The sequence below is a fragment of the Bidens hawaiensis genome, unplaced genomic scaffold (genome assembly GCF_021521415.1).
Source record: "Bidens hawaiensis isolate Kalapana, Puna unplaced genomic scaffold, B.hawaiensis_p1.1 tig00005035_1, whole genome shotgun sequence".
NCBI lineage: Eukaryota > Viridiplantae > Streptophyta > Magnoliopsida > Asterales > Asteraceae > Bidens > Bidens hawaiensis.
Genome location: NW_027491320.1, coordinates 1,486,627 through 1,511,750, shown reverse-complemented (window position 1 = coordinate 1,511,750; position 25,124 = coordinate 1,486,627). Strand labels below are relative to the sequence as shown.

General features: G+C 35.0%; 1 protein-coding gene and 1 pseudogene across 2 annotated transcripts; one reads left to right on the top strand and one right to left on the bottom strand.

The window, feature by feature from the left end:
• The first annotated feature begins 5,168 nt into the window (after positions 1-5,168).
• Positions 5,169-8,245, top strand: LOC143628652 (choline monooxygenase, chloroplastic-like; annotated as a pseudogene). Its single transcript, XR_013152792.1, has 6 exons — positions 5,169-5,487; positions 6,855-6,900; positions 6,984-7,119; positions 7,210-7,590; positions 7,672-7,929; positions 8,012-8,245. The product of XR_013152792.1 is annotated as a choline monooxygenase, chloroplastic-like (transcript).
• A 33-nt stretch (positions 8,246-8,278) lies between these two features.
• On the bottom strand, positions 8,279-15,467 carry LOC143628651 (calcium-transporting ATPase 8, plasma membrane-type-like). The gene is made up of 29 exons (XM_077098184.1): positions 15,272-15,467; positions 14,531-14,647; positions 14,300-14,455; positions 14,071-14,202; positions 13,887-13,976; positions 13,732-13,801; positions 13,486-13,640; positions 13,332-13,409; positions 13,169-13,240; positions 13,002-13,085; positions 12,835-12,917; positions 12,649-12,757; positions 11,799-11,854; positions 11,643-11,685; positions 11,467-11,550; positions 11,247-11,384; positions 11,093-11,158; positions 10,884-10,982; positions 10,678-10,788; positions 10,428-10,598; positions 10,138-10,362; positions 9,848-10,063; positions 9,637-9,774; positions 9,395-9,541; positions 9,169-9,303; positions 8,965-9,072; positions 8,788-8,879; positions 8,589-8,692; positions 8,279-8,513 (listed from the first exon to the last, which is right to left on the bottom strand). The coding sequence occupies exons 1-29, from the start codon at positions 15,422-15,424 to the stop codon at positions 8,485-8,487; spliced, it is 3,261 nt and encodes a 1,086-aa protein (XP_076954299.1). The 5' UTR covers positions 15,425-15,467; the 3' UTR covers positions 8,279-8,484.
• Positions 15,468-25,124: the final 9,657 nt, after the last annotated feature.

The window sequence follows — 25,124 nt, the reverse complement described above, 5'->3', positions numbered from 1 at the left end:
ATGTAACTGGCAAGAATTGGGAAACATGGAGGATCCATATGCAAAAAATAAACTTTTTGGACTAAATTCGCATTATTTGCAAAACTATAAGGACGAAAATGGCACTTTACTCAAAATAAAATCACACATTTTCCTTTCCCTAGCTTTCTTTTCTGTCATAATTCCCCTTCCCTCCCCTCCCTTCGTTAAACGAGACTCGGGAAGCGTTAATGAGTATACCTAATACCCGACGGGTAATTAGCCGACAAATATCCGACGGGTAATAGGCGGGGTATCGGACACGATTTTATAAGCGGGTATGGGTAGGGAATTATCAATACCCGGCCTGTTGCCATCCCCACTCACCCTAGCTAGCATTCAATCATTCACACCCGTTTCCTATGATTTGTGTTTGTGTGTGTGTGTGTGGGTGGGGGGTGAGGGTGGGGCGGGGGTTGGGGTTGGGGTGGGGTTTATTGTAAATGGGGAAGGAAAAAAAATAATCAGAGTAAGAGTATAGGTACGATATAGATACGGGGACTCGTGACAAAAATCTCATCCATGGTGATTAACATGAAATCGTAGATGTATCAAGGAATTCTTGAACCCGTGATTGACTGATTGCCAAGTTATTTCTTTTAATTATTCATGTCAGGAAAAGTTTTCCTTATTACACTTGTTAAAAATATGATTTAAATATGACAAGTATTGAAGATAGTCAAAAAGATATTTTAATATGAAATGGCAATATGAATGGGTGGGTTGGGCTGGGTTGGATTTGGATGATAAGTTAGAATGGGTTTGAGTCATGATAAATTTTTAAAATAGAGGGTTTTAGAAGCCCCTCAAGAATAAATTCAAAAAATTAATAAAAAAATAATAACTCAAAATATATATAAAAAAGAAAAATGTTAAATAACAAAAATGTTTCCTCCGTAGTTCTCTTTTATTAAAAAAAACTCGGTTTTGTCTCGGTTCAGGTTCGGTTTTGCTTTTTTTTTTTCGTTTCGGTATTTATTCGGTTTCAATGATTTCGGTTCACGTTCGGTTTCATGGGTTTTGTTTGAAATAAAATTGTATAGAGCTTGTTTAATTTAGTCAATTCTAACTCAGAAACAAACACATAACCAAAAATCACTAGCATTTTCCCAACTCATCTTGACCTTCTTTCAAAATTCTTTTGATCCATCATGATCCATCTCAATTTCAAAAGTTATCCATATTATATTAACCCAACCAAAAATACTTAGTTTGTTTGCCACACCTAAGTATGACAAGTATGATTTAATACATTTGTCAAAAAAAATATATGATTTAAATATGATATATAAGCTTTTCTCTACCTACAATTGATTTGCTAAAAGTAGTCAAATAATTTATTAACTAAAATTACACTAAATTAGACACTAAGTAATACTCTAGACTCTTAAACTACTAACCGGAAAGTGTACCGGTCGACTATAGTACAACTAAGTAAGTCCGGATATCAAACCCACGAGACTCTATAAATTACGTATACTAGCTAAATTAGACACAACTACAAGACACAACTATTTAATAATAATGTTTGAGGGGGTTTTAAACTAATTAATAAAACTCTAAATAAATAATTAACAATTAATTAAAACCTAATAATTATTAGCTAATGATTACTTAACTAAACTAATTAATAAACTAATACTTATATAATTACCCTAGCCCTAATTACTAAAATAATAATAGAACATGATCATTACCTTTAAACTAATTACTTTAATATAAAACTTAACCCTAATTTAATTATTATTATAAACTAGTAAGAAACTTAGATTAATTCAGATGATAAAACCAACTACCTAGGCTAAAATCCCCAATGTTACGACAATCAATCAACTGGGAAACTTAAGTTATGGAACTGGGATCGTAAAATAAGCCCTTGAAAGAAAACCCGAACAGGACCCTTGACCTTCATGAAGACACCTATGGATTTCTAACAAGTTTTAAGACTCACCAGTTTTATGAATTAAACTTCCTTACGGTCATTTAATAATTTATGTCTAAGTATCTTTATGACGAAATCTTACCTTACAGCGCGGAAATCAAAGATAGTTAAGAAGACTCAATTGACTTAATAGACTAAGCTGACAATCAAACTAGAAGGACTCCTTACGAAGAACTAAATCTAGCAATCCTGACCAACAAAGATCTATCAATAACCTATCACCTTACAGTTTTCTAGGCTAGCAGCTCACTTTTATCTATTTAATTAGTTTTATTGTTTCTATGATCTTAATGCATATCAATCATAAACTAGTCAAGAAACACACAGTAAATAACCTAACAAAACCCTATCTTATGAAACAATCACCAAGGGTAATGTGAAACAATAAATCCAAGTAAATAAAACCAAGCAATCATACGCATTAATTAACTCAAACTCAACACTTTACTTAAAACATAAAATCCATAACGAACAAAAATCCCAATCAAAATCAAACCGAATAAAGGTTCATACGACCTAGGTAGTTTATGAGGTTTAGCCTAGTATCATATAATCTAAATCAAACAAAGTAAATAAAACTGAAAACATGGTGAATGAATGAGAAACGAAATATTAAAGGCGATAAAACCTGTAGTCTTCGAATTTGAACGTAAAGCTCTTTACCGGTTGTTCTTGTGCCTTCAAAATCACCACAAGACTCGTAAATACGCTCCAAGAAACTCCAAATTCGTCTGGTGGCAGCAGGGTCTTGTCAGGTTTAAGTTAAAGATGTTTTTATACCGAAAACAAGGCCCAACACGTAATAAAAATGAAATAAAAATCCAACAACAGCCTCTAGGCGCCGCGCGACCAGGGTATGAGTGCCTGGCTGCGCGGCGCAACGTGTCACACATAGGGGGGCGGCCAGACCACCTGTTCTCTGTCCGGTTCCTTCCTGACGCGTTCCGAATCTCCGTTTTGGCTCTTTTTAACTCGTTTTTCGCCCTTTTCGATCACGATCAACTTCCATTGCCTACAAAACATAAAAGTGTTAGTAGTATGCAAATCTCGACTAAAAACGAACAAAAACTCTTCAAATATTAAATAAAATATACACGGGAAACATAAATATTTAGCATTATATCAACAACACATTTTTATCTATAGTTTAAACTTTAAAGAGAAAATTATGATTTGCATCCTGTGTAATATGGGCAGGCGCAATTGAACCAATGATTATTAAATTGCGTGTATTGACACCCTAACTTTTTTGGGTAGGCTTAGTCTGCCCTAGAAGTAAAAATGAGTGGTTAAATGAAATAACTACCCCTCCATCTTCATCTTCAACATTCAAGAACCCTAAACCCAAACCCAAAAATTCATCTATCTCATCCTCATCTTAATCTACCCCAATTATCATAAGGATGAATATAAGCAAATCCATACCAACCAATTCATCCAAATCAATTTTACAACAAGAAACAAGTATACAAACTAAAACTGATAAACATAAACTAGATCTACAAATCAACAGCACAACAATACATACCGAATCTACTCAATATAAAACAATAAATATGATTCAATAATTTCACAAACAGTTTCTTTCTCAACACAACAATTCTATTAGGTTGATAAAAAGCGAGAAGCAACGACGACATGAGGAAAAAGAGATTTGAAGATGTCAAGAACACCAAGAACACATACACACACACACACTGTGTGTGAGAGAATGCACCTTAAGTCAATGTTTTTTTTAAATTCTTGTACATAACTTTGTGGTTAAGGGTTTGAATCTGGAGGTTGTGAGATGACGATGATGATGATGATGATTTGTGTTATTGTTGGTTTTCTGGTAGCTTTGCTTGGAAAACGGGGAAAGGGGTCTGAATTTTACCTTGAGCACCACCCCTTTGTTTTTCCAGTGGCGGTTGAGACTGGGGTTCAGTGGAGATTTTTTAGTTGGTAGTGTAAAAAAAAATTTTAGGTAGGTTTCGTGTTTCGCTGGCCCTGGAAAATATAACGTTGCCCCTAGTTGTTTAAAGCTCATACAATTTAAAAACTCAAACAAGTTAAAGCCCAACCAAAGTTTAGAGCCTAAACAAATCAAACCCTTTAACCCTTATCAAAAATCATACTCATTGTTTGGAATTTGAAACTAGATGGCCATCAAACAACACTGCACCAGACACCATCACTCGCTATCATTTTGAGGTTGAACTTTTAATATGGTTTTGGATATGCAAATTCAAGAACTTGGAAATAGATTCAGTGAGGTATCAACTAATTTGTTAGAAAATATGCATGGTTTAATTTGCGATTCGTTTTCTAAGCTTGATATATCTAAGATAGCGACATTTTATGAGATGAATTCGAATGATTTTAGTAATGAAGAAAGATGTTGTATTTCGGGTGATGATCTTACGACATTTTATCACACTTTAAAGAAAGATGATACATTTGCAATTGGGTGTAATGTGTGACCTTGCTCGTGTAATGATGGAAACTGGAAAACACGTCACATTTCTTTGGTTTATCGAATATTGAAGCTAGTAACAGTTTTACCGGTTGCAATCGCAAATAATGAAAGATGTTTTTCTAAAATGAAGCTTATCAAGACGGATTTGTGCAACCGAATAGGTGATGAGTATTTGAAAAATGTTTTATTTGTACTATTGACAGGGAAACGTTTGATAAAATAAAAGAAGATGATGTAGTGACTCGATTTCAAGCTTTCAAAAACCCAATAGAGAAATCTATACACCATGTGTTTAAATTTATTTATTATGGTGTTTATATTTTTGTTTGTTTACATTGAGTGAAACACAATAAAAATAAATTTTGAACGTTACCACTGAAATTGATGTCTAGATTCACCACCACCACTACTGATGAGATGTGAAATAAATGTTGTAAACAAGTTGAGCCAACGTGGGTTAGAGCTTGAGCATGAAATTAAATGAGTCATCTCAGCTGAGGTTAACTGGAGCTCGAAGTTAAACGAGTGTAAGAATGAATTATTGAGCTGACTTGACTCAGGTTGTTTCAAATGAAGTTTTTAGTTAGCTATATTATATTATTTTATTTTTTTTAATACAAGAAGGGGGGAAATATGACAATTTGTGTAAAACAAATGAGGCGCAAATTACTATTGTATTGGATTAGAAGCTCTAATAAAACCAAGATTGAGTGAGTGACAAGGACAACGATGATGATAATGATGATGATGATGACGACGACGACGACGACGACGATGAACCCCATAGATCTTCAATTCTCTTACCTGAACAACAAAATTAGAAGAAACCCATATCCAAATTCATGCCTACAACACGCACGATCACTCAATTCATTACCAATTAGCAACTCCCATGAACCCAGTTACACTTTCCAATCGTCTAAAGAATTAGCTGGCTCACTGGTTCAAGAATTCAAGCCCAATATCCCAATTGAAGAGGCCTTAACCCCACCTAGCTCATGGTACACATCTCCTGATTTTTTGTCTCTAGAATTTGATCATGTCTTCTTTAAAGGATGGCAGGCTGTTGGTAATAACCATATCTTCTTTATCTGTGTATAAATGTGTGTCAGCTATACTAACATGTTAGTATGTTACTGTTTGATTTTTTTTGAGATCAAATTGGATAATTTTCAAAGTCAACTCCACCATGTAATTATTTTCGGTTAGTATGTCACTTAGGCTATGCCTAGTGGAGGGGCTACAGATGAGGGCGAATTGCGACACGTGGTGCTCAGTCAGCAAAAGTGGGAATTTATTTTTGAGGTGTAATGGTGCAGGGGTTACAAACTGGGCCCACTGTATCTTTTTTTATTATTTTCTTTTTATAATTAAACTACAAATATAAACCAATTTATTTAAATAATTAAATAAAAATACATTAAAATTGAAAAGAAATACAAAAAAATACATAACTAAAAATTAAAAAAATACATTACTAAAAAAATACTAATATCCATAATATTCGCGCATTTTTTCAATTCGTTGTCGTTGCAATAATGCGGCCTCTTCGTGTAACCCGACCGCTTTGAGGGATTCATATTTTTTACTCATTTCCCACAATTTCAACATAGCGGCAATCTTTTCGTGTTGTTTGTTGGTTTCTCTCATGGCATCGTTGAGTTCCTCGGCAAACTTTTCGTGTTTTTTGTTGATTTCTCTCATGGTAGCGGTGAGTTCCACGGAATTCGGTTGGTTCGGGTTGTTTCTAGGATTCATTTTGCTAGATTTTTTTGAAGAATTTGGGTATGAATTGTGTATGAAATGGATATGAAATGGAGAAGAAGGTGTATGATTATATATATATATATATATATTGTTTTAATTAATTTTTTTTATTGTTGATCGTTTGACAACGGTCAGATTATTAAAATATTATTATTTTTAAACAGACTTGGGCGACAACAACCCTCCGCCCCCGCCCCTTTTCGCTCAAAAATCGCCGGGGGGGGGGGGGGGCGGTGTTCCAACCCCTTTTCGCCCCACCCCACGCCCCACTACGCATAGGCTTATGAAGATAGTTCTTTGAATGAACTAGTGGCATTCCCGCACTATGCGGTTCGTTATCCGTTCGCCGGTTACAGTACGGGTACTCACTAGAGAAAACGAACCAGTAATATATTTTTATATGCTTTAGGCTTTAGTTACTCTCTAATAAACTTTAAAACCCAAAACACAAACTTCAGGGGCCAAAATGGATTTTTTTAAATAACAAAGCATCAACTTTCAAACCATCATAGCATATAGTTATGCAATCCCTTTGAACAATTGATCATGTTGATAGATCAATTGTATGGTTTGACCTCAAAAGTGAAAAGCATACTTTTGTCTCATGGAAACTTTGAACAACATTAAAAGATCTAGAAGATATGTTTTAATGTTTTGATTATTGTTTAGGATGTACAGCACAAGTTCATGAGGCTAACAGTTACTTTACTGGAAGGTAAATTAGTATTTATTTTATTATATTGAGAATTTATGTCAACTGGTTAAGCTTAATTAACTTATAAGGATGTGATGTGACAGATTAGGAAATATAGAATATGTGGTCTGTCGCGATGAGAAAGGCGAGTTGCGCGCGTTTCATAATGTTTGTCGCCACCATGCCTCGCTTCTTGTCTCTGGAAGTGGAAAAGGATCTTGCTTTACATGCCCTTACCATGTAAGTTTAACTTCTACCATCGGTTTTTGGTTCATATACGAGCTTGGTTTTTTAAATAATTGAACAAGCAGTCAGTAATAATCTTTTCAGGGATGGACATATGGATTAAATGGATCACTTTTGAAAGCAACCAGAATCACAGGGATTAAGAACTTCAATGTTAAGGAGTTCGGCCTCGTGCCATTGAGAGTAGCGGTGTGGGGCCCGTTTATCCTTCTCAATCTAGAAACAGAATCATGTTCACAACAAGGCTGTGACGGTGACGTGGGTACAGAATGGCTCGGTAGCACTTCCAAAATATTAAGCACCAACGGAGTTGATACGTCTCTAAGTTATCTTTGCAGACGTGAGTATATTATCGAGTGTAACTGGAAAGTTTTTTGTGATAATTATTTAGATGGCGGGTACCATGTACCTTTCGCGCATAAAGATCTTGCATCGGGTCTTAAACTCGACTCGTATTCCACTACAGTATGTTATGCTACTATTTTCTTTTTATCTCACCAGATAAGACATTCAAATGTTATTACCTTTTTTCACCTTTGTTTCAAGGTATATGAGAAAGTAAGTATACAAAGATGTGATGGAGGTGACGTGGAAGATTTTGATAGGCTAGGAACTAAATCCTTATATGCTTTCATTTATCCAAACTTCATGGTTAATAGGTACGGACCATGGATGGACACCAATCTAGTAATACCCTTAGGACCGCGACGAAGCAAAGTCATTTTCGATTATTTTCTTGACGCGTCACTTAAAGATGATGAAGCTTTTGTGGCAAAGAGTTTAGAAGAAAGCGAAAAAGTTCAGGTATATGCAAAGTTCATATGGATTCTCTGGTGTCGAGTAATGTGGTCACGTTACATATGATCGGTTTTAATATTATTTGTAGATGGAAGATATCGTGCTGTGAGTCGGTTCAGAGAGGGCTGGAATCACCAGCATATGACAGCGGTCGATATGCTCCGATAGTAGAGAAGGCCATGCACCACTTTCATTGTTTGCTACATCAAAATCTCATAAAATGATGTTTTTGAGCGGTAACACGTATATTTATAAAACATACTATTCCAGCATGTACAGCTTGTTCGGATTAGGCTTGTAAGGATACTACTACTTCTACTTATAATAATAACAAAATGGTAAATGACATCAAACATATACGCTAAACCGAAAACCGAACGCGAATCCAAGTTATAAAACAATTCCAATAAAATCTTCAAATTCTTCAACCAAATCCCAAAAGAGCTCAAAAAATGTAGGTATAGTCAGATGTACATAAGTTGATGTTAGCCTTTGATTATGTCCAGAAGATCACACTATAAAAATGACAAAAGTACCCTTCCAAAGTTCCAATCGCCAACCTTATAGTCTAGAATTATCCTCATTTTCTCCTGTGATATCGACAAACACGAGTTAAGGTTATTAGTAAAAAATCAGTTTAACTGTTTTAAGTCCCAAATATGTACCTTGGTTCCTAGATTTTCTGCAAGATTTAAAGAGGTTGGTAAAGTAATCGCCAAAGGGCCGCTCAGATACGGGTATCAGTTTTCCAAGAAGAGCAAGAGGCCAACTATTGACGAATTAAAAAATGACAAATGTGGATGGTAAGTAAAGGCCATAACAGGAAAAAGTATACCATGACATGATTTTGAAAATAAAACTGACCTGAGAAACCCGATCACAATGGAGACGATCCACAATTTCCAGTTAAGCCTTACGGTGGAGGTGAACTTTCCAAGAAACATGACTATGATAACCTGGAATACAAAATTACGAGTTTGGTACACCTGTTTATGTAAGAATAAAACGAAACAAGGTACTTGTACACATCTGAATCCTTACCTGAAGAACAACAGTGAGCGCCACGATTCCCATAAAAAGACGATTTTTGGTAACTCCTTTGAAAACATTCATTTCATCTGGCTTCCGTGCATTGAATTCGTTAAATATCTGCAGTTACAATGATTAGTTATAATGAGATTACAATGATTAGTTATAATGAGAACTACCCGTTAGTTAACTGCCACAGAAAGTTGTAATAATCACCTGAGCAAAGACAAAAGCGTTGAAAATGAGAGTATTTTTCTCCTTGATAGCATGCTCTTTCGGGTCGTGCTGTGAATGTAGGATTTCTCTACCACGGAAATTTAGTACAAGGAGAACCGTCACTTGATAAAAGGCCTGTCGTTTCATTTCAACAAATATATATCGTTTGTCGTTTGATCTCACATAAAACTTAACAGTATGTCAATAACAAAGTGCAATATAATACCTGTATCAGCAAATTTCTCCACATAATATTTGTTATAAGCGGTTCCTTGCGACCAACAGGATGGCGGTCCATGAGGTGATCTGTGGGCGGTTCAGTAGCCAGTGCAAGTGCACCAAGCGTATCCATGATAAGATTCACCCAAAGAAGCTATACACATAAACGGACACAAAACACAGTAAAAAACATTTTTTATAACAAAAACGACTCCTAAACTTTTGCATGAAAGATAACAAGAGCGATACCTGCACTGCATTTAGGGGGACATCACCAGAGGACACTGCTGCCACGACATTTATTATGAGGGCTGCAACGTTTACAGTAAGCTGGAACTGGATAAACTTTTGTATATTTGCATAAACCGATCTTCCCCATCGAACAACCTGTTGTTGACATACAAACACATTGATCACGCGATACACAGTTTGGTTATACTTTGTACTTTCAGATAACTACCTTAACAACCGAAGCAAAGTTATCGTCCAATATGATGATGTCACTACTCTCTTTAGCCACTTCAGTTCCTGCGATCCCCATAGCAAGACCGATATCAGCCTCGTGCAAAGCCGGAGCATCATTAGTTCCATCTCCTGTAACCGCAACAACATGCCCCCTCTTCCTCAAAGCTTGAACGAGTAACAGTTTATCATTAGGAGACGACCGCCCCATCACCTACATTTGTTTCATCATGTCAACATTTATGTCATGTGTAAAAATTAAGAGGGTAATTTTGTCAAATCACATACCGATATCCTATCAGCTATTTCTAGCCTTTGTGCATCTGTCAATGCTCGGAATGATTTCCCTTCGATTAAGTTTGGTTCAGTCGCGTCTGCGTCTGACCCGAGTATTCCACATTCTAGTGCAATTGCTTTTGCGGTCTGAAGATTATCACCCGTCACCATTCTTACCTTAACACCGGCTTTTACACACAGTTCAACGGCTTGTCGGACACCTGGCCGACACGGGTCCTACAACGCAAACCATGTCACCATCTAACACAACACATAAGATAACTAGATAAACAAGATCATACCTTTAAACCGACTATTGCTAGCAAAACAAGATCATCTTCAGGTAATTCCCAGTTTGTCAATTCATCTTCATCTGTCGGCACGGTTTCCCCTTTCAGTGGTCGGTAGGCAATAGCAACACACCGCAAACTTTGACCAGCCATATCTTCAATTGCCTTTTTAAAATATTCTACCTGCATGGAACACAAGTTAAGATGATTGTTCAATGCTCATCCATTACAATTAATAATAAGATACCCTGAATTTGCATACCTTTGATTCATCCAGGGGAACAAGCTGCTCGTTACTGTCCATGTATCTTGTACATGCAGCTAACATGATTTCAGCCGCTCCTTTCCAGTGAACATGAACTTCAGAGTCAGACTGAAAATAAAATTACAAAAAGGGTAATATTTCAAGTGAATCATGTAACAAATTATAAATATGGTTATGAACTATATTAAAGGCTGTGAAATTACTTGTCTCACTGCGACTCCGCCTCGTTTCTTCTCTGAGTTGAATGGGAATGCATGGATAATTGTAGACTTTGATCTGAGTGCTTCAAAGTTCATTCCAAGCTGCAAATGTGAGAAAATGATGGTGTGTCATATTATAATATGTATATATATATATATATATATGTAGAAGATGATAAAAAGATGTAAAAATGTATGAAGAAGCAACTAACATTGAGCCCCCATTGAAGAATGGCTTTCTCTGTTGGTGATCCAGAAACTTCAACATCATTGCCATCCTATTAAACACCAATAATGGCATAGTCAATCTCTAAATAAGTTAAAAGATCATTACACTTATACAAATTAAAGAAAAATAATAATTACCTCAGGCAAAAATACGCTGCCAGTTGTATTCTGAGCTACACCTTCGGTGATAAGAGATACAATTCCTGACGGTAATACGGATGTGTTGTTTGGCGGTTCTACTTTCTTCCCACATACATAAGCCTCAACCAGAGTCATCTAAAGAAAGCAAAAAACATGTCAAGTAAATAAAAACATCTGATAATAAGAGCGATAACAACAAGAACCATAAACGCCCTACCAAATTCAATGTTAAGGTTCCAGTTTTGTCACTACAAATTGTAGTTGCAGAACCCATTGTTTCACAAGCAGATAATCTCCTAACCTGCATTAGCACAATCAACAACAACAACATCAATAAAACAAAAAAAATATAAGTCAAACCGAGAGATTTTGAAAATATGATGTCAAACTTACCAATGCCTTATCTGCCATCATTTTCCTCATCGAGTATGCCAACCTGCACATGCACAACATGATCCACAGTTTAGACACTTGAACGTGTCAAAGAAAACGGCTAAATATCAGATAAGAGAAAACACAAATGACTAGATAAATGGATAATTAACTTACGTTAAGGTTACAGCTAACGGAAGCCCTTCTGGAACGGCAACAACAACGATAGTCACCTAAACATTGTTCAAGAATTAGTATACAAATTTTCTTAAGAAGTGTCCAAGTGTTTGACTTTTGGGTGTCAAACATATAGTTTGTATGAAAAAAGTCAACCATGACAATCAATCAATCAATCATACCCAGTAAAATCCCACCGACAGCAGAGCTATAGGTAGGGTCTGGGGAGGGTGGGATGTAGGCACACCGTACCTCTATCCAAAGGAATAAAGAGGTGGCTTCCAGAGAGACCCTCGGCTCTAAGAACATGTGTATGAAGCAAAAAAAGGAAATCAAAGTTTAACAGTTATATAAAAAACTACTACTAATTATAATAATATTAATAAAAAGGTCACAGTTTAACCGCAATATAAAAGCTAATAATAATAATAATAAAATATGTAAGAGAAATACCATTATGGTATGTGACCTAAATAAGTTAAGTCTAAGCCCTAAGGTATTCAATTCTCTCTAAAAATCCTTAACTTTAATTCTACTTCTCCACGAATTCCTATCCTCAACCATGTCCTCGGAGAGGTTTAGGTCTATCAAATCATGCCTAATCCTCTCATCCCAAGTCAATTTCGGTCGTCCTCTACCCCTCCTCCCCTCTATAGTAATGTTTTCTACGGATCTAACAGGATTCGTCGTCTGTCTTCTCTTTACATGTCCAAACCATCTCAATCTCCACTCTCTTATCTTGTCTGCTATGTTCGCCACCCCTAATCTCTCGCCAAGCACAACATTATGGTATGTGACCTAAAAAAGTCAACCATGACAATTGCTAAAAATAGGTGCAAAAGATACATACCGCAACAGTGAAAATTTTGATGGCACCATCAACAGCATCCCCGACTTTAGTTTTTCCAGCAACAAACTCAGGTCTTCCTTTTGTATCCTCCGTGTGTCCAGTAAAATACCTAAAAACACAAAATTAATAAATTATCATCTTAGAGATAATAAGATTATATTGCATTTTGCATGTTAAATTTATTACCTAGCCAGAAGGACAACAAGAACAGACACAGCAACCACAAGCCCAACTATACCAATAAAAGTAGCGACTCCGTTCAACCGCACCTAGTAAAGTCAAAGTCTTAACACTTTAAGCACTTTGGAGTGATTATATATCCATGAAAGAGCATGCATTGAGAACTAATTTACCTGTAACGGTGTTTCTTCACCGTTATCTTCTGAAATACTAGCCATTAGCAATCCCCATTCTGTATTTATTCCAACACTTGTTGCCTAAAAACAATTATGTAAATAAAATTTTAGCACATTAAAAGCTGCACAATTTATTTGGAAAATAACATTAACATCTTTCATACCAGCATAGTACCATAGCCATCAGCCACCTTGCATCCCGACATTAAAAATGGCGCTTTGTGATCTTTGTTAACCTGTTCCACCATGTAAAAACCAATGAGACTGAGTTACCGACCCACAAAGAGATTATAATAATTGAGATATTTCAAATTCCATGTAACTCACAATTTTACTCTCCCCTGTCATACATGATTCATCAATAGCAAGAGAGTGACCAGAAATTAGAACCCCGTCAGCAGGAACCTGATTTATATTAAAATTGTTAACAAATGCAATATTGAAAATATCAAATAATAAATGAGTAAACATATTATCTGACCTGGTCTCCTATTTTTAGAGGTATGACATCTCCGACAACAATATCAAATATGGAAATGTCCACCCGTCTTCCACCTCGTATGACCTCCAGTTGTATGTTCTGTTTTTCCTCATTTAGATTTTGAAATTGCATTGACTGTTTATAATCACTTATAGCTACAAAACAGGAATCAAGCTTTCAAACATCAAGATTCTGCGTGTAACACAAATTAACAATGATAATATCACGTTTTGTGTATCAAAGTACCTGTAACGACTATGACAATTATAACCGCCAATGCTATGCTTCCCCCATCATACCATCCTTCTTTGATCCCCTGAAAACACGATACAAGATTAATTAAAATACACAAAAGAAAAATATTCTCTTTACTATAAACAAACAAGTTGTGATTCACTAACTTCTGTTTTTATGCCCAGAGCCAAAGAAGATGCAGCAGCAACCATCAAGATAATCAAAGTCGTATCACGACAAGCATCCAACAGAAACCGCTATCAAACAGAAACCACATAATTATTCAAACTACCAAATATTAACCAAACAATAAAAGAATCCATTTATTTATCCCATAACAATATCAAGTACCCAAAAGCTCCGCCCCTTTTTCCGCGGGTATGTGTTTGGCCCAAACACATTTTTCCTATCCATGATGCTCGACTCGTCTTCATGAATTCCCTTGTCGGGGTTCGTCTTCAACTTCGCTGCCAACCCTTTAACCTGACACGAGATCATTGAACGAAAACATAGAACAATGTCAACCATAGGATGATGGCCAAAGGAAAGAATCTAGAATCCAGATTAATTGCAAACTTACCCCTCCAAAGTTCTGCAAAGTAGCAAAATCATGGTCTCGTGTCATCGTAGCAAGTTGTTCGGGACTGACATCATAACCACCAGTTGGAATAGGAGACATAGGTTCTTTTGGGTTAACATCTTGCTGTTGTCCAGCTTCTATGAAAAGATCTGCTGCCTGAAAAACAATACAAACGTGTCATAAGTGGATTCATGCTGTATCAGAATATGTATAAATATGAGATAATATTACTCGTAGGACTTGCGCGTGAGCTCTGATCTTCGCGAGAATTTCTTTCTTTTCTTGTTCCTTTTTCAAATCCAATGTGTATCGGAATCGACGTGAAGCATTCAATACCAATGCCGCTTGCTAAATCAATAAAAAAAACAACAGTTATGAAGATGGAACATGATCACATTACTTGCTACATTTGACATTTGAATCTTTGGATTTAACCATTTATAAAACCAATAAATATACTTTGAATTAATCATCTAGCAACATATTTGCTACACTTTCCATTTGATTCTGTTCTTTTTCTTAACAAACAGAGACAAAACAAATAACATCCATCGGTACGAGGTAGGATATTACATTGTGCTATCGAATAACAAACAAACAAACAACAACAGGAAAAAAAACAATAAAATCTCATAGCAAAGCTATTGGAATTGGTCAGGTCTAAAAAGGGTGAAATTTATGTAAACCATACATCTACCCGGTAAGATAAAAACTTCATCAGAGAAAAAAAAACAAAAAAAAAAAATTATAATACAACAAATAGCAGCAATCAGAGTATCCAAATCATATAATAGCAACAAAAATAACACAAAAAAGTATTAAAAAAAAAACAACTAAGACTCCATGATAAAACTAAGACTCCATTTGTTACCTTCCTAGAAAAAGCATGCTAGAAATTGCAACAACATAAAGAAAAGATGAAGAAAAATTAATATTCGTTGGATGAAAATATGAAAATAATATGCAATATACCCTCCATCTTCTAAGGCGATCAATGGTTGCACTTTTGGTACGAGCAATGTCAAAAGGATCATGAACCACGTCATAGCCACCGCCACCGCTACTCCCACCGCCGGACTCCACATCCTTCCGGAATCTCCGGTACGGTGACCCACCGCTGCTCATTGCCACCTCAGTAACTTTCAAAGATAATATGCCACCTCAATCTTTAGCTAGCTGTCACACCCACAATCTTCTCTTCTCGGACCAAAGTAAAAAGTGAACCTAGAGAACATAAACTGACACCTACGTCTATTTATCCTCTCAAAAATACTAATATTATTCGATTACAGATTAATCAAACGGAAAATCACCGAATATGAGAAAACGTATCCCATACATAAAGTTGATATTATTAAATTTCAAAATATTTCATTCCTTTTTCTTACTCTTTATTTTTTTCTTTTATAATTGCTTTTACTTTATTATCTTATTGTTTTTAATATTATTATATTATATTATCTATTCACGAGATATATACTGTACATACATATTACATATACAGAAATTAATACAAATATTTGACGTAGTTAAGTTTTTTTAACAGCTATTTGGTTCACTGACGTATCTTATCATCTTCAAATGTGAGAAAACACATTGTTTTTTGTCATATGTAGGACTTGACACCTCTCGCTCTTTTAAAATAAAGTATTTAGGTACCTATCTTAACCACTTGAACAAGGAATCATAGGCGAATTCAACTTAGTTAATAAATTCATATAATATTTATCTATTTAATGCATATGTTTTGAAAATTTATTTCCTAATTTCTAATGTAATTACTTTTGATGTGATTTCTCTCCATATATACAAGTGTAAACCATAATAAGTTGTCTCTTTGTAAAGTAAAGTTTAATATTCCGAGTTTTTTCTTTTTAGTTAATTGAACATGAAGATAGCGTGTTTTGTGTATTTATTTTTATATTTTTATTTAAAATGTCAAAAGTGCTTAATAGGAGATACAAGGAACAAATGGAGGGAACAGGGAGGCACGAAGCACGTCTTAAGTAAAAGACATCCTAAGTTTTTCTCTTTTGACACGTGGTCACACGTGGCAATGCCACTCTATTTACGCTAACATCAAGAAGATAATTATATCAAGCTTGTATGCTTTTCTTTAGTCTTTACTAGGTCCTTCATATTTCATTTATGACATACAAACCAAGTCTTGTGTTTATTATAACGATATAACTAGGTTATAAACGCACGAGCTCAATAATAGAAATGGTATGATCATATGTTTGTAAACGTTTCTTATAATAGCAATTTTAGTTTATATTACACAAGTTAAATAATGAAATAAATTTTTAGTATATAAAAATGTTTTAAAAACATAATTAACTTTTTTAAATATAAAACATTTTATAATTTATAAAAAGATTGCAATTCATTATTATTATTATTATTATTATTAAAAAATAGGAGAGAGATGTGAAACGCGAAAAAATAATCTAAATTAATTAATATAAGTATAATGAATAGGAAAGAGTTGTGTGAAAAAAAGTGATGATACACCAGAGGGTGACATGTGACAGGTTTGATTCTTACTAAGGCCAGTTTGAAGTATATATCTGGGTAAATGGATGAATAAGGGCTTCAATCTTGTGTTCGAACCCGACAAGGGCAAGGGTTTACGGATTCCATCCGGTCCATGAGCATTAGTGAGGTACGGTTTACACATGAGATTATTTGTTGTTCAAAAAATATCTATTTATTCTAATAAAAGTCTATCATTTCTGTCACTTGTCAATACTATAGCCATTCTTATCTTTTTTTCAACCAATATTCATATATGGTTCTCATCTTTTATGCCATTTTAATATATGACATTAAATTATAGTTTTTTCCGACTAAATCCATTACTAATTATAATAAGTATTCTCCATATGGATTGACAAGAGAGAATTAGTGAATTTTGAAGTATTAATTAAAGTGTTTATTATGGTTTATATTCAAAATAATAAACAATAAACATTCAATTCATAATATGTGGAATGAGAACAATCGACTTGGACTAAATCATGATAACATCAGCGGCTAAGGCTTAGCCTTTAATACCTAAAAATACATATGATTTTAAAACTAAAAGTTTTCGGGTTGACCCGAAACCTAGAATTCGGACCCAAGAACCAACATGAATTATTTCGGTTCAGGTTTTAAGGTTAGTATTTTCTTGGGTTCGAGTTTGTCGGGTCGGGTTAGTTTGGGTTCAGGTACGGGTTTTCTTGGGTTGGGTTTCATGTTACGGGTAAAAATGACAGCCCCACTTTCAACGATTATAAATAAGAATCACTACCTTCACTTTATGCAACTTTAAATCTTCTATTCTTCTAACTCAAAATAATCACTATTATTTGAACATGGTTTTAATGTTAATATATATTTTTCATTTTTTTGACAATTATATTCATATGAAATAAACAAATCATTTTGTTATATTTATATTTTCGGTTTTTATGTTGCTTGATTATACAATTTTTAATTATAAACTATAAAGTCAATTAAAAATTTGTCATACACAAAATATTAATGACAACAAATTTATCATGATCAATCAATTCCAAATTGTAAAGATTTTAAGGATGATTATATCGTCAAAGTTCAAGTATATGGTTTTTGGGATAATCATGTTTTTTGGGATTAACATGAGCAGATGTTCTCAAATAACATCATATTAATTTATTAAAAGCTATGATATTTTATGTGTATTAATATTTTTTTGACAAAATGGCAAAAGACGTCTTTTACGTTTGATCATTTTTTCAATGGGCGTCCTTTAGCAAACTAAATGCCAAAAAACATCCATTTTGTTTAAAAACCATATCACTTTAAGTCCTTTGGCCCTAACCCAGTTAAAATTTTCCGTCAAATATGGTCATGTGCAAGACATGTGAGGGTATTTTGGTCATTTTACTCTTAAAAATTAAAAAATATTACTCTCTCTCTCTCTCCCTCCCTCCCTCTCTCCTTCCCGGCACACCACCCACCACCACTTGCCACCACACTACAACAATCATTTCCTTCTTTCTAAACCTGCAAGTGTTGGTGGTAGTATTGTAGGCATTATTCAGATACCCATCAAATTTCCTGGTTCAAAAATTAGCTCATCCTCAAAATGAAATAGGGGATAAATCACATCAAATCCAAAAACAGACCAAATTAGATAGAAAGTTAAAGAAAACTGAGCATATTTCTTCAGATCTTCAATTTCGTTGGTGCCTCGCTCGATTTACCTACGGTTTGTGACTGTAAACAAAGAGGGTGTTGGTGGTGTTTTGATTATTTAAACTCGTTAATGCCGACTGCCATCACTACCATCTGCCTCCACTGCCACTTGACCTAACAACCACCACCACTTCCATCTCCATCTCCGTATAAAGACATCGGAACCCTATGACCACTACAAATCGCCACAGATCTCGTTCTTCCTAACTGAGTTAGGTTTTCCAGTGATAATGAAGAAGAACCGATTGTCTCATTGATGATCGAAGTTAGTGATTTTAGCCGGAGAAAGGGTTACCGTCGGCTGGATATAGGGTTGGCTGAAGTTAGTGATAATGAAGTAAACCCTAATTTTGAAGTGAAGATGATGTAGTGTAACAGGTGGTGTGGTTTTAAATATTTTATTTCTTATTATAAAATAAATTTGTTAATTACAAGAATACCCTCACATGTCTTGCACATGACCAGATTTGACGGAAATATTTAACTGGGTTAGGGTCAAAGGACTTAACGTGATAGGGTTTTTAAACAAAAAGGATGTTTTTTGGCATTTAGTTTGCTAAATGATGTCCATTGAAAAAAATGATCAAACGTAAAGGACGTCTTTTGCCATTTTGTTTATTTTTTTTATTGGTATCATGGATAAATATTATTATTTATCTAGAGTTGATATGTACTTGGAAAACCTTTTTTGTCACACGGACAACTATATATGGTTATATCAAGAGTTATAAGCAGACCTATTGTTAGTGCACGGTTTTGCGTCTTGAGTCTTTGTAATTATCGTTAACGTATTTGGTTAATGTTTAATGTAATAAAATATTAAGTTATTGTCTAGTTCTCTAATGCAATGTCTAGTTCGCTAGGGGATGTTAGTGAACTAAGACTTAAGGTTATTCCCTCTGATTCGTTAGGGAATGTTAACGAATCAGAGGATGGTTGTTAAGAGATTTTGCTTATTTATGTATGTAACGAAGTAGGTCTGGTTCGCTAGGGAATGTTAGCGAACCTGACCTAACTTCTATTTATAGTGAACCCCTGTTCACATTTTAAGTTAAGTTTTGAGAGTTAATTAGCAAAATCCTGTCCAAATCCTCTCTCGATCTTCATACTAATATTATAACATTACTAATACATATATACTGATTATACAAGGTAATTATGAGCTAGATCTATAGTTAAGGTATTAATCTGTTCTATACAGATCTGAGATCTGTTATTGGTATTGGATTGATACACCCCGGGTTCCAACAAGTGGTATCAGAGCTTTCGGGGCTCAATTACTCTTGATTTGGTGTTTATTTGGAGTATTAGTTTGTTGATGTTCTGTTTTAGTGAATTTGGATTAATTTAGAGGTTAATGGATTGATTTATGGTTAGTTTGGATTGGATTTGAGTTGGTTAAAGTATTGGATAGGGTTTTGTGAATCGGAATTGAGGTTTGATTTGGTTTTGAGTGGATTCGGTATTGATTTGGATTATGGCCGAAACAGAGTTGATGTTTTGGGATAATTGAGTTAGTTATCGGAGATAATTGGTTACGAGGTTTGGTGTATTGGATTCGCGATTGTGTTACGCATGTTTTGATAGGTAATTTATGGATTTTGGTTAAGAATTGAGTGTGTATTACGGATCTGAAACTTCTGGGTTTCTGGGTTTTGGTGTTCATCATTTCCAGATTTCTGGAAATCTTCTTTGAAGATTTGAAGATTTGAAGATGAATATGATTCGCTATCATTTTTCTGATGATTCGTTATATTATTCACTTCGATTCGTTATCTAAGTTAGTTGATTCGTTATTAATTACAGGTGATTCGCTAGTCAGTTCGCATCTGTAGCTGATTCGTGTTATCTACTTCGTTATTTGAGTCAATTGATTCGTGTGACACGTGTCTACTTTGGGATTTGTGTCATAACAAACTTTGCCACGTGGCAAAGGCATCAGAGTTTGTTACAAACCGTTGTAACAACCTGATTCGCTACAAGTGTGGTTCGTTATCTATTTCGCTAAGTCTTCCTTAGTGATTCGTTACTGATTCTCTTTCTGATTCATTAATATTACACCTTGCAATTCGCTGACCAATTCGTTAGTCAATTCGTTAGTTTGACTTTTTGTTAAGTCTGATTCGTTGACTTTCTAATTCGTTGGATTGATTCGTTAAACTCAATCTTGATTCGTTATCTGATCAATCTTAGCTTCGTTAAGATTTGATTAGTTGATTTACTGTTCACAGTTCGCTACAACTGTTTACAGTTCGTTACATTTGGTTCGTTAATCTTATTCGCTGGTTGATTCGTTAAGATTTGATTCGTTACCCTTGAAGTTTTTGAAACTTGTCAAAAATGGCTGGTATGGATGCATTGGCTTCTCAAAACATGTTGATGCAACAAATGTTGCAACTTGATACCGAGATAGGTTCACATTCGAAATGTCCAAGATTGATGAAGTTTAGTGACTTTGCCAAGTGGGAACCTTGGTTTCGTGCTCATTTGGGGTCTGTTCACCCTGACTGCTCATATTGTCTAGATGAAGTTTATAAGGAACCATTGATTGGTGATGATACTATTGGGTTTATTCCTAAAGTTGTTTCTCAATATTCACAAGAAGAGAAGAAAGCTTTAGAAATCGAGACAAAAGCTTATTCCACTCTTACTATGGTTTTACCTGAAAATATCTTTCATCAAGTGGGTAACAAAAAGAGATGTGCTTCTCTATTCCAACATATTAGTATGAGAAGTATGGGGAACACAGCTGAGAGTAAGAAAGTGATGCTTAAGTTTCAGTTTCGAAATTTTAATCTATTGAAGGGAGAAACAGTTGAAGAGATGATTACACAGTTTATTCATTTAATTGCTGAAATGGACAAGATGAAATTGGAAATTTCTGAAACAGATAAAATTGACACTATTAAGAGTGTGCTTCCAAGTTCTTACTCGACATTTCTAATGGTTTTGAAAGAGAATGACTATTTCTTGAATGAAGACTTGACTGCACTTGAATTTTTACAAAAGATCGAAGCTAGAGAATATGAACTTAAGTGTCAAAAATCCTCCAAGGAAAGTCAAGATCCAGCTTTCTATGGTGGAAGTATGCCTCTTAGTTCAACGATTTCTCCAATAAATGCTTTTCTTACTCAAGCTGCAAGTGAAAAAGAATCAACTATGTTTAATGATCCAAAATTTTGTTTCTACTCTGCTGGTAATTCTGGATTATCTGGTGGTTCTGGAAGTTCAACTACTACTAATCCATTTGCTTCACCACCAAGTGTTAATATGAAGGAAGCTGAGCAAAATTTAGCTTTTCTGACAGCTTTCATGTCTTCATATGAAAACTTGGTAAGTAGTAAAATTGCCACAAGTGATTTAACTGATGAGGATTATGATCAGATAGATCCAGATGACCTGGAAATCATGGATTTAAAGTGGAACATGGCTATGATTGTCCGTAAAGTTAAAAGATTCATGCAGAGAACTGGAAAAGATCTTCCGGCTTTAAACAAGAAATTGGGTTTTGACAAGTTGAAAGTAAAATGTTACAATTGTCAAGAATTTGGGCATTTTGCAAAGGAATGTGACAAACCAAAGAAAGAATACACTGGTTCTCGTGGTCAACATCAAAATTCTTCTATACCACGAGGTAGTGATGCTGAAAAGAAACTGTCTTCTTCTACAACACAAGCAATGTTAGCAGATGGAAATGATTGGTCACAACGGTTACTATGTAATGATGCTCAAGCAAATTTGGCTATGTTTGGTTTACATAAAGATTGTCAAGATGCAAGTGGGAGTGAAATGTCTTCTGATAATGATTCTGGATCTGATTCTGACGACTCTTGTGACAAGCCTCCAACAGTATTTGCTTGCATAGCCAAGATCAATGAGGTTAGTCATTCTATCTCTGCTACTTCCTCTGTTAAAGTATCATATGTTGATTGCGAATCTAACAAACCTAAGTTAGACGCTTTGAAAAATCAAAATGATAATCTTATAAGAGAAATTGCTTCTCTGAAGGATACTTATCGACAATCTCTTGAATCTCAGATGAGATCTCGAGAAAAGATTGAAGCATTGTCGACAAGTAACCACGACCTCAAAGTTGAGTTATCTGTAAAAAATGACGATTAATGACCAAAAGTTTCAAGAAATTCTGAAACATCGTTCAAAGATAACCGAGCTTGAGAATGAGGTTCTTGAGTTAAAGAACAAATTAGGAAAGTTTAGAAATTTTTCTTTTCTGTTGAATGAAATTATTGAAGTATCTAGTAAACAAAAGGATTCAAAGAAAGGAATCGGTTTTGTTGAAATTCCGCCACCTTTTCACAATGATTAAAAAATTAATCCTTTTGCTAGAAAAGAAGAGGATGTAATTGAAAAAGAAACTGTGATTTCTGAAAAATCTAAACCAGTTAAAACAGAAACTGTTAAGACCCAAGTTGTTCCTCAAAAACCTCATGTTCAGAGTAACAAAGTCTTTGTCGAGAATGTCGATAAAGTAATTATCGAGGACGTGTTTGAACCTAAGATAATACACAAGAATAAGAATATCCCTAGTTCTAATCATATTCTTTGCGAACCTCAAGAATTTGAGGAAGCTGTGTATGGTTTATTCAAGTCTCACATGAAAAAGGAAGAACTGGTGAAAACTAAATCAGTAAAGGCAAAGAAGTCAGATAAACCAAAGATTTCTGATGAGGACTTAATGCGATTTGTTAATCCTCATAGTTCTAAACCTTCATCTGTTAGAGTTTTTAAGTTAAAAGGGATGGACACGATGTTCACAGAAAAAGATATTCCAATAAGTATCATTAAACCTGAACTTATTGAGAGTGTCTTTATCAATGAAACCTCACAGATTCAGGATCTTGAACGTCGATATGCTCAAGTAAAAACATCAGTTCCATCTGACCCATTGACTAAAGCAAAGCAAGTTTAAAACATGCTAATAAAATTCAATTTGTGAAGTCAACTGGGACAGATACGTTGAAAAGTTTCTCGAACTGTTCTAATTTAGATTTCTACTTGAAAAAGAAGTCTGAATTATCTGATGAGTTTGCTAAGAGTATGACCAAAAATGTGAGTCATCATTAAACTTTTGCATCATTCATTCCAACTACCTCTTAACATCATCGTGTAGACATGCGAAGCTGTTTTCTTTGCGGTCAACATGGTCTTGTAGTGAGGAATTGTAGTCAGAAGTGCCATCAGAATCTTCATCCTTTTATCAAGGACCATTCTAAGCCGGTTCCTTTGGTAAAAGAGATTCTGAAACGACCTGTGTCGTAGGCTGATGACACTCATATTATGTTCTCTAATGTGAATCCTTGTAAGGTAAATCATGTTAATGAGACTCATGGTCAAGTGAAACCCAAGTTTATTCCAACTACACCGTTATGCAAGAATGAGAATTCAAATGTGGTTCAAGCTGCTTACTTAAGACGAAAGTCTAGGAAGCCGGTAACTTATTCACAAATGGCTAAACAACAGTTGAATTCTGTTAAAGTTAATGATCAAAGAGAAAACCAAAAGGTGCCCAAGACTGAGGCCTGGGCTGCCTTTTTGAACTAATCATCTTTATTTTGTGTGTAGGGTACATCCAAGACTGTGTCTGGTGAAAACTGGATAATGGATAGTGGATGTTCTTGTCATATCACTGGGAATCTCGACCTATTAACCAATGTGAGAAATATTCAAGGGGGTTATGTGGCATTTTCTGGGAATTCTGGGGGCATGATCACACAAGAGGGTGAAGTTTCAAATGGTCACATTACGTTTGAGAAAGTAAATTATTATGATAAAGTGGATCATAACTTATTAAGTGTATCGCAGATTTGTGATAAAAAGTACACAACGATATTTACTGACAAAGAATGTCTTATCTTGAAACCGAGTTATGTTATTCCTGAGGACATGGTTGTCATGCGATCACCACGATCAAATGATATTTATGTCTTAAACATGAGCTCTAAGGTATCCACATCGATCGAAACATGTTTTATCTTGAAAGCAACCGAGAAAGACTCGATTCTATGGCATCGTAGAATGGGCCACATACATGTTAGAAAGATGAATTATTTGATGGCTAATGATTTAGTAGACGGTGTCTCATTGAAGAATTTTAAATTATTCGATCATTGCGTTGCATGCAAAAAGGGCAAGCAAAAGAAGAAGACAAATCCTTCTAATTTATTGAATTCCATTAATACTCCTCTTGAACGACTTCATATGGATTTATTTGGTCCTGTGAATCGTGCGAGTATTTCTGGAGATTGGTATTGTCTTGTGGTGACTGATGATTATTCAAGATACTCATGGGTGTTATTTATGAGTTCGAAAGATCAAACACCGGTTTTGGTACAAAACCTTATCACCAAGATCGAATCACTCTACAAACAAAAAGTGAGGAGAATCCGAAGTGATAATGGTACTGAATTCAAAAACACTGTATTGGATTTCTTTTGTGTTCAAAAAGGAATTCATCGAGAATACAGTGCACCTTATGTACCTCAACAAAATGGTGTTGCTGAACGAAAGAATCGAACCTTGATTGAAGCTGCACGTACAATGCTCGCTGACTCTAAGCTTCCCGTCCAATTCTGGAATGAGG